Source organism: Juglans regia, chromosome 14, assembly GCF_001411555.2.
Source record: "Juglans regia cultivar Chandler chromosome 14, Walnut 2.0, whole genome shotgun sequence".
NCBI lineage: Eukaryota > Viridiplantae > Streptophyta > Magnoliopsida > Fagales > Juglandaceae > Juglans > Juglans regia.
This window is the reverse complement of record NC_049914.1, coordinates 28,493,943-28,503,446: the sequence shown is the minus strand read 5'-3', so window position 1 is coordinate 28,503,446 and position 9,504 is coordinate 28,493,943. Positions and strand designations below refer to the sequence as shown.

The 9,504-nt window shown below is 40.6% G+C and overlaps 1 protein-coding gene across 2 annotated transcripts; it reads right to left on the bottom strand.

Moving 5' to 3' along the window:
- Nucleotides 1-332: 332 nt before the first annotated feature.
- LOC109003650 (YTH domain-containing protein ECT4) lies at nucleotides 333-5,460 on the bottom strand. 2 transcript variants are annotated; one of them, XM_018981887.2, is made up of 9 exons: nucleotides 5,234-5,460; nucleotides 4,336-4,412; nucleotides 3,839-3,998; nucleotides 3,598-3,671; nucleotides 2,817-3,419; nucleotides 1,832-2,413; nucleotides 1,526-1,738; nucleotides 1,263-1,409; nucleotides 333-1,074 (listed from the first exon to the last, which is right to left on the bottom strand). In XM_018981887.2, the coding sequence occupies exons 1-9, from the start codon at nucleotides 5,259-5,261 to the stop codon at nucleotides 829-831; spliced, it is 2,130 nt and encodes a 709-aa protein (XP_018837432.1). In that variant the 5' UTR covers nucleotides 5,262-5,460; the 3' UTR covers nucleotides 333-828. The 2 variants fall into 2 exon arrangements, with proteins under 2 accessions (XP_018837432.1, XP_035541169.1); XM_035685276.1 differs by having other exon boundaries at nucleotides 3,598-3,656; nucleotides 5,234-5,449.
- Nucleotides 5,461-9,504: the final 4,044 nt, after the last annotated feature.

The window sequence follows — 9,504 nt, the reverse complement described above, 5'->3', positions numbered from 1 at the left end:
ATTTTTTAAAATAAATACCCTTAATTGAAACCTATGCAGACTAATATAGATATTATTTTCCTTATGCGATGGTCAGAAGAGAAGAGTTTTCCTACTTATCATCACCACAATCCACACATCACATTTTTCTTAAATTATTTTTGATTTTTTTTCTTCTTAAATTAATTAAATTTTTGTACCCATTATCCATATTCCAACGTTTGATAAGAGAAAAAAATTAAAAAAAAAAATTAAAGAATATTTCGTATGTTGAGATATGAATATAATTTTTCTTTAATAAAGAGAGAGCAACAATTACTACTACACTTTGGAAGTTAAAAACAAAAACGAAAAAACTTCATGAACTCCCAACTATATATTGCAATATTTTCCCACCTTGATTCTAGCTTCTCTTACAAATACAAAAGCAAAGTTGCTCTGCAGTAATGTAGCTCTAGATTTTACAAGACAGGAAATAGCCAAAGAAGAAAAAAGAAAACACAAAAATAAAAATAAAAAAGAAAAAGAAAACACCAAAATATGAATATAAAAGCCACTGAAACAAGAAACCCTAAACCCAAAACCCTAGAGAATCAGAACCTGTTAGGAGCTAGCCACTTTCAGATAGACCCAAAGAAAGACCCGGGTTCACACATTCATTAAATTAAACCTACCCTGCCTTTGCCATGCTTGAACAATCTAAAGATGACATTCCATCCGATACCCTTTCAAGCATGAGCAAGACGCATCCAACACGGCGGCCCAACAAATAGGTAGAAATAGCCATTCCGGCAAAATTCCTTGTTAGAAATCCCAGTGCACATGGACCACCGTTGTGCAAGGCAGAAGCTAGCAACCATTGGCAACACCATTTGCTAGAATTCTATTCTCTGGTACCATACCCTGCTTAGCACCGTTAGGCACATCTCCTGTCTCCACAGCTGAACCGTTCCCCAACAGTTTTGGATCCTCTTTAGTCTCATCAGAAGGGATAGGCTCCTTGATCAAATCTGAGGCAGCCTCCAGCAAGTTCTGGGTTTTCAACTCACCATTCGCCCTTTCTATCCTCTCGTCAGAGTGCTTTCCTTCCCATACCTGACATTCAAAAAATAAACCATTCACAAAAATATTTAAGCTCACATGGCAAAGGTATAGTCTACAAAGTCTTATGAAGAATAATTTGAGAACTGATATAAAAGGCAAGAAAAAGAAATTCATTGATGCTACAAAAGGCCTACAAATGAGCATATGGCAAAGAAGATGGGGCAAAGGCTCAGTCTTGCCTGTTTTGGAAAATGCAGTTGCTTAGCCTTCTTCTCTTGAATTGTCTTCTGGCGGGCCTCATAAAATGCAAAATCATCTAAAATACATGTTTTGCTGGAATGCTCCTTGAATACTTTAATCATTTTTAGCCCTGGCTCTAACTTAACCTACACACAACCAAGTGTTAGCAATTTTTTTTTTTTATAAGTAAACCAAGTGTTAGCAATTTAGAAAGGGAAAACAAAGACCACCACAAAAATACAAAAGCCAAAAGTACAATTACCTCTTGAGTGTCCCTACTATTAGTGACAGGTTTGTTCTCGTTATTCTCAAGGGTGATGTGCTTCAACAAACTGTTAGGAACATCCTTTACAATGTGCCACTTAACAGGGAAGCAGCCATTCCACTTGTCTTGCTGCCAGTACTCCATGCTCTTCTCAAAATCAACAGCTCCTACCATCTCCGCAAGGCCAACAAACTGCCCACTGGTATTTACCTAGACAAGAATAGAGAAAATAAAAACATTTAGGAGCAAGTAATGCATTAAAAGAAATTTTAGATCTACAAATTCTTGCGTCTAGATGCTCACCGAGAAGAAAAGAAAAACCGGGCAAACGCCAGATTTATCCTGAGCTTCCTGGTATGCTGCATGAAGCTTCTTGTTGCCATTTTGTGTGCTGGCCCAAACACTATACTTGATGCTCTTATGGACATCATCCTCACTGTATGACTTTATAACAAAAAATTTTGCCTCAGTATACTCCTCAGGGAAATCTGGTCTGTTGTATTGTTCACGGTCTGGAACTACAATCATCTTATCCTTCTCCTCATCAATAGTAGCATTTATTGGGTCATTTGCCACCTTAGTTGCCAAGGCATTGGGTGCAAAAGTCTTGTGGTTTTTTGAAACCTTAAATCTAGGCCCTTTGTTCAATTCATTCAAACCATCAGAGTTCTCATTACCGTAACCAAAACGTCCCCTGGGTTTCTGCTTACCATCAAACATCAACCACGGCCGTCCATTTGCTCGTGTATCATACCCATGAGTACCAAATCCCATGCCAGATCTGACAGAATTTCCATACTGGCCATATAACTTTGGAGGGTACGCCCTACCCATAAACCCAGGAGCTGCATTCATGCCAGTCATCGGTCTTGGATGGTGCAAACCCTGTTGAGTCAGAAGAAATAATGTTTCAATAGAAAGGTCAATGAGGTGCAAACATGAAGCTACAAAAAAAAAAAAAAAAGGTAGAACACCCGTTTTAGGAGCAGCACTAAATTCAACAAGTCAGCTTAACTCTATCTACTCAATTATTTCATTCAACTTTCAACAGAGCTGAAGCATGGAATCAACCGAAAGGCTGAGCTGCTCAACCAACAAAAGAATTCCAATAAGATATTTTCCTTTATTCTATTAGTGTATAGTTTGCCTCAACTATGACCATAGCTTCAACCAACCAGTAAGAAACCTAGTTGATGTCTCGGCCAATCTTTTAAAAAACCATACAACACCTGTTTATTTAAAATATAAACCTGTAAGCACCCAATGAAATAATGTGAGTCATGCATACAATATAATTACTATTTGGACGAAAGTTCTGATTCCTCGAAGATGGAACATTATTGCCATTTGAAATTGGAGAAGAGATCGTCGTGCTAGTCACAGGTCGATGATGCCCATCTGAAAGGAGTGGACCATCTAACCATGGGAAGGGAGACCTTAACACATCAAAACTAAATCTTCCATCCTGATAATTGGAGTTAGGACCATGCCCTGAAAGAGCACCAGATCCGTATGAACGACTAGAAACAAATGAATTCTGATGAGCTGGCTTTAAGGGAGTGGGAGCATAATTTCCCTTGACAGCACCGCCATTTGCAACCCCATTTGCAACCCCATTAGAATTCCCATTAGCTGCATCCACAGGCAAAGGCTTTTGATCAGCAGCTGCAGAGGTAGAAATGTCATTTTGAGGGGCAGCTGGACTTGGAGTGTAAGGCCCACTGGTTGGATTCAGTGGCTGGTAGAATGGATACTGGTAGTGCTGAGGGCCATATAACTGACCATCATTACCCATAGTTGGAACTGGGGAACCTGCTGGTGAATATGGACCATATGGTGCATATCCATAGCCGTGGTGATACAAAAGAGACCCGTTATCCCCATAAACTCCCTGAAAAAAGAAACAGTTACATCATAACATAAGCTTATAATATATCAGAATCATTTGTGTACATGACTATAAATCATATGCAAACATATCAAGAATTTAAAATAACAAAATAAAAATTTCACTTGATACCAAGGTTATAGAGAGAAATGAATATCATCGCTGTGAAAGCACAACTTACAGAAGTCATCTCAACTCCATCAGGATTCAGATATCTTGAGTAGTCATCCCACTCATTACCTGTCCCATCATAGCCTAAAAAAATAAATACAGGTAAATACAAGACTTTAACCTTCCAACATTAAGGAAAGAAATCCAGCAGCAGACAACGTGTCATCCATACAATAATGTTTGAATGGGGGAAAAACAGAAACAATTTAATCTTCCAATAGATAAAATCCCAAGTTCACGTAACAACTCACTTCCATAGAAAAAGGCAGCAGGTGGATAACCATTAGGTACATAACACACGGATGGATCCATGAAATCAGGTAGTAATGGAGTCACAGACCGCTCAAATGATGGAATCTGACCGTTTGTAGCATTGGCAGAATCAACAGACCCATATTGATTGGATGAAGGCTGCATAAAAGCATAATCAATTTTAAGCCACACAAATAGCAGTAAAACTAGAGGAATTTAACTAGTAATGATTTTTCATTGAAACTCAATCAATCAATCAAAATAGATGTTCCGCCTTGATGTTTGACAGATTCTATCCCATTTTCAGTTATTCATAGGCAATAAATATTTTTGCATATGAAAATCATAAAACTTCATTTTCTTTAGTAGTTCCTGAACGAGTAGGTGCCTAATTTCTATCAGAAGAATGAGGAACTCAATCCAATCGGCACAAATCATTGTCAATAGAAAATAGGATGCACTTAACCAGCCAATCAAAGATCAGACAGTAAGTTACCTTCTTGGTGGGCTCAGGAATTTCCAAGGCCTTGGTTTGAGAATCTAACGACAATTTCTGTAGTAAATCTGTAGCTTCTGTTGAAAAAAAAGTGAAGGAAACACATATTTCTGGAGACTAAATACAACAATGAATGAAATATCAGTATACAATCCATCTTTCAAAATCCCAAATCAACGAAGCATAAGAAAATAATTGTTTCTGTGGCACGAGTCTAATTTACGTTCACCAATGATCGCAGCATGGCAGATGGCATACGTTCAATCACATAATTTCGTAAAAAATCTCAAATCTTTGCTCAAACCATTCAAAGTAGAATTGCATACCAAACACCCAAATTTGAATTGAGAAAATCCAAATCTTTGTCGATAGATTGAAACAAAGTGTGTATATATATATATCTAAGATGCACGTCCTTAATCAACATAATAACCAAAAACTACAGACCCGTCTCAGGAACTGTCGATTCAATCAACAATTCAGCAAGAACATCAACAAATTGAAATACACAAAATTTTCAAAAACTTGGAAAACACCAAACCCCAATAAATCACTAAAGGGCAATCTGAGCACAGATTGAAAGAAAACTTCACCTATAAATACGCAAACCCAAATCACAAAAAACAAAGATCTCCACTCGATACCCGTACTAGACAAAACATCACATAAACTATAAACCCTAATGGAAACTAACCTAAACCATAAAAAAAAGACCCTAATAGAACGCAAAAAATACACATCTCCCACGGATCTATATTTATATAGCTCGAACAGAAACCAATAAAATCAGCAACAAAGACCCCGTGGGATCGAAACTCAAGTCAGGTATAAGCAGATCAAAGGAAAGAAAAACCAAGAAATCAAAGCAGACCCAGACGAAGACAGCGATTAAGGATACGATCCGCAGGAGGAGCAACGGTAGCCATGACCGGTATTAGTGGATAGATCTTCTTTAGACGGGTAAAACCCTAAAACCCAATAGTATTTAGGGGGTTTTAGAGAACGAAGACAGATGGATGAACCCTCGTAGAGAGAGAGAGAGACAAGGGGCGGGTCTCGCACACGCTCACGCACAGCCGCCAAGGGTTTGGGTTTTGGGAGAAAGAGGGTTTTGTTCATCCAAAAGCGGTGATTCAAATAGCACCACGGCTCCCTTTTCACACAGATCTTGCATTACCCGCGGGTGAGCTTCTGAGATCATAGTTTGTCTCCTAATCAACCGAGCTTACACGTGGCGGGAATTTATTGGGAGTATATACTAAGGGTTCTTCTGCTTTTCGGTGGAAGTGAAATTCATTGGTCGGTTAGATGGTTTGGTGCAAGTCAAGGGGGGCGCTTCACAAGTCTTATTAGTTATTTCCAATCTCAAAGTTGGAAAACCTAATTTACTTGAACTTTAAAAGAAAATTTGAAAACCCTAATTGCAGGGACCTGTCCGCATCCAGTTTTTTTTTTTTTGTTTAAAAAAGTACATCTGGTCTGCTACATTAAGTTATTACAAGCAAGCTACCAAGTAAACTGTCCTCATCCAGTTTACATTTTTTCAAATTATTTTTGATACCCAAAATCGTTTTAAATAAATTATTATCATCTTAAAAAATAATATTTACTTTAAAATATAACTGTGAAAATAATTTTATTTAAAAAGTCCTTTATTTTTCTTCAAATTTTGACTTAAAATTTAAATTTTATAAATTAAATTATATTACAAGAATAATTTATGGTATAAAAATCTTCAAATTGCACTACTCTTTTCTATCTCTAATATATAGACCACCAAGTTATTGTAGACTGCCCTAATCATCATTTTATTGCAATGCCAAAAAATCTAAAGAGTTTTGTAGGCCTTGTTTTGTTTTATAGATCATCTCATCTCAACATCCAAACATCATATAAACACAAATATTTTTGAATTTTAACTTTTCAACTTTTTTATCTAATCATTACTTAATAATTACAATTTTTTCAAATTTACAACCAAAATATAAAAAATAATTCAATTTTTTCAAATCTCAAAATAAAAATTATATTAAAAAATTATATTTTAACAATATTTGAACTTCATAATATTTTTTATTAACTTTTTTTCTTTATTTTTCCAAAAATTTCATAAAACATCTTCACTCAAATAATTTCATTATTATTCACAAATTAACTTATTATTATTCACATATATTTCATCTCATCTATGTAACCGACGAGACGTTAAAATCTTACAAACTCCCTAAATTCCCGCCACAAAATTTGTGATATGAAAATCCTTTAAGCAAACTCTTAAGAGTTTTGCTACTCATCATCCCACACATTATACTTATTTTTATTATTTTTTAATTATTTTTTATTCTTTCTAAGCTAATTAAGTTCTTCAACTCATCATTATACACCACATATTTGGTAAGAGAAAAAAATAAAATAATAAAGAAAATAAAAAATTATATATAGTGTGTGGTGTGAGAATGATAAATAGAATAAATATCTCTCATATTTGTGTAGGAGGAAACTGATGTTGGTGACTCGAAACTTGGTGTTGGACAGTTGAGGAGATGTCTCCAATCTTCGCTAGATCGGTTAAGGTTATGTTTGGATAGTGAGATGATCTCAGATATTCCGTAAATAGTAGTGAAAAAGTAATGATAAAATATTGACTAATAGTGAATAGTAGTGTTGATGTCTTGTTTCGCAGCCCAAGCAACTTCACAGGAGTCCAGTTCATCCATCTGTTACTATGAAGAAATGAGAGTTTCAGGGTGGTGGGGGACACCTCCGATGCTAAAGTCAGTATGTGATTTCTTCATGGGAATTATGAATTGAAGAGTAAAAGTGTCTGAACCCCTCATTTGGCTGAGAGAAATGGTATATATACCTGGTCGGGGCGATCCTCAGGAAGGAGATGGTGGGTGTGCCGCACCGTACCGGGACCAGGTGTCCCTGCCATCTCCCTGCTGCGCAGCAGGCTTGCCAGGCTCGATTGTGGTTATTACTAACACCCCAGGAGGCACGTCGTGGTGTGCCCAGTCTCGGGATTCATTAAATGTGGTGTGGCTCTCTGTCGTGGCGTGCCCGTTTCCATCTCGTTAAATGCGGTGTGACCCCTGTCAGGTGCATCCATCCCTTAGGCTTGTCCAGACGCCGGGGTTCAGGGACAGGGAATTCAAACAATTCCCTGTCCTTGAATGTCGACTAGTAGTGGTGTCAAACAATTCTACCTTCCATGCTCTGGTCAATGCGTGTAGCCTGACTGCTTCCCCTCCCAAGCCTCATGGGCCAACCTGGCCCTGCCCGGGGATTACTCCCATGATGGTACTCTGCGAATTCCGAGCACCCTCGTGTGGTAGGAATTCAAAACATCTTTGTTCCGCCTACCTAAGACGCTTTCCTCGCGACCATTCTCCCTGTCATTATTGCTTGGTGGGGGTGTTTTCCCACGTCCCGGGCTAGGCATTGGCCACACTCCCTCGACATGGCTTCCCATGTCTGCACGGGTCTGCGTCGGTTGGGTTCCACAAGGCCACCTACCCACATCATTTAATGTTTGCATCGCCTTGGTTTCTGCGGTCTCTCCAACTTCTCGACAGTTGGATTCGGTGGGGGCATTTCCCCACATCCCGGGCGATGCATTGGCCAGTGCTTCCCATGCGCCCGACGTGGCTTCCCACGTATGTGCAGATCTGCGTCGATTGGGTTCCACGAGGCTACCTACCCACGTCATTTAATGCTTGTGTCATCTCGATTTTCGTGGTCTTCCCAGCTTCCCGAAGGTTGGATTCGGTGGGGTTGTTTCCCCACGTCCCAGGTCGTACAATGGCTAGTGCTCCCCACATGCCCGATGTGGCTTCCCACATTTGTGCAGTCCCGCATCGGTAGCATTTCTCGAGGCAACGTCTCGAGGCTACTCGCCTGCATCATCAGTGCCTCGTCGTACGTGCATCCCTATATAAGGCCTCTCTCCCTTATCTTTTCCTTGTTACTGCCTTTCTTCTCTGAGCTTCTCATCATTATTGCCCCTTCCTTCATTCCCTCGAGCTTTCAATGTCCCTCTTCTTCTTTCTCGCCGTCATCTTCAGCCATTCTCATGCCCCAAAAGGTTCTTCCAGCACCAAGCCCCTGTACTTCGCTGGAAAGAGTTGTGAGTCGTTGGTCTCCCCTGATGACCTCCGAGCGTTCATGGCAAAATACAACATCCCTGCATCGGTGGTTCTGGAGGTCCCAGGGTGTCGAGTGCCAGCCGTGGGTTCTGACAAGATGGCGGCCCATGTGGCGCTCTACCTCCTCATGTTCATTCGCGAACATGCTTCACCTCCCATTATATCGCCCCGTTCACGACATTCTCAGCTTCTTGGGGCTGGCCCCCGCACAGCTCCATCCTAAAGCCTAGTGGTTCCTGGTGGCCAGTTACATAATTTATTAGAGGGTTCTCAGCGCTAGTTCTGAAGAGTACTTTGACTTGACGGCTCGAGAGTTCCTATCGATGGACCGCATGCTACGCCTTGACGGGAGTTTGTGCAGCTTCCAGGTGCGCATGGCCAACCTTGAGTCTCGCCACTCACACATCAAGGACTGGTCCATGAAGTTCTTCTTTGTCTCAGGCTCGGGATAGGAGTACCCTGGGAGGGAAGAGACCTACCAGAACTTTCATGTTCAGGTCGTTTAGTCGTACGTCCCCCTGTCCAAGAGCCTGTCTGTTAATTTGTCCCCGAAGGAGGAGGCCAAGCTAGCGATAGTGCTATCTTAGGTATCAGCCCACCCTTACGACGTAGTGCTATCCGACGTCAACATTAGGAGCTACTTGATCATTCATAACCGCTCATACGTTCTTGGTCGGGATTTCTTGAGTGACCCCTCATCGCCCTGGGTCAGAAGCGTCACTAGAATCCTTCCGCAGCTAGTAGCAAAGGGAAATAACCAAAGGTGGCTCACGACGAGGCTATCAAGGTTCCTCGAAGCGAGGCTGGGAGATCCTAAAGCAGAAAGGGTGTGTCCTGAAGTGGAGTCAGAGGGACCAGGTCCCCCTTTCCCCACAGGGCGTCAAGGAGTGAGGCTAAGGGACCCAGCGCGTGCGGCTCGAACGCCCAGTGACCCGGTTCCCCTACCTAGGGAACTACCTCTTTCCCGGGGGCACAACACTCAATGCTTGCCTCATCTTCTGTTCTACCGACGTTCATCATCGAG

Coding starts and splice junctions, on each gene's coding strand:
- LOC109003650 (XM_018981887.2), bottom strand. CDS start 5,261: ATGGCTACCGTTGCTCCTCCTGCGGATC. Junction 3,999..4,335: donor TTCCTGAGCCCACCAAGAAG/GTAACTTACTGT, acceptor GCTTTTATGCAG/CCTTCATCCAATCAATATGG. Junction 1,410..1,525: donor ATAGTAGGGACACTCAAGAG/GTAATTGTACTT, acceptor GGTTGTGTGTAG/GTTAAGTTAGAGCCAGGGCT.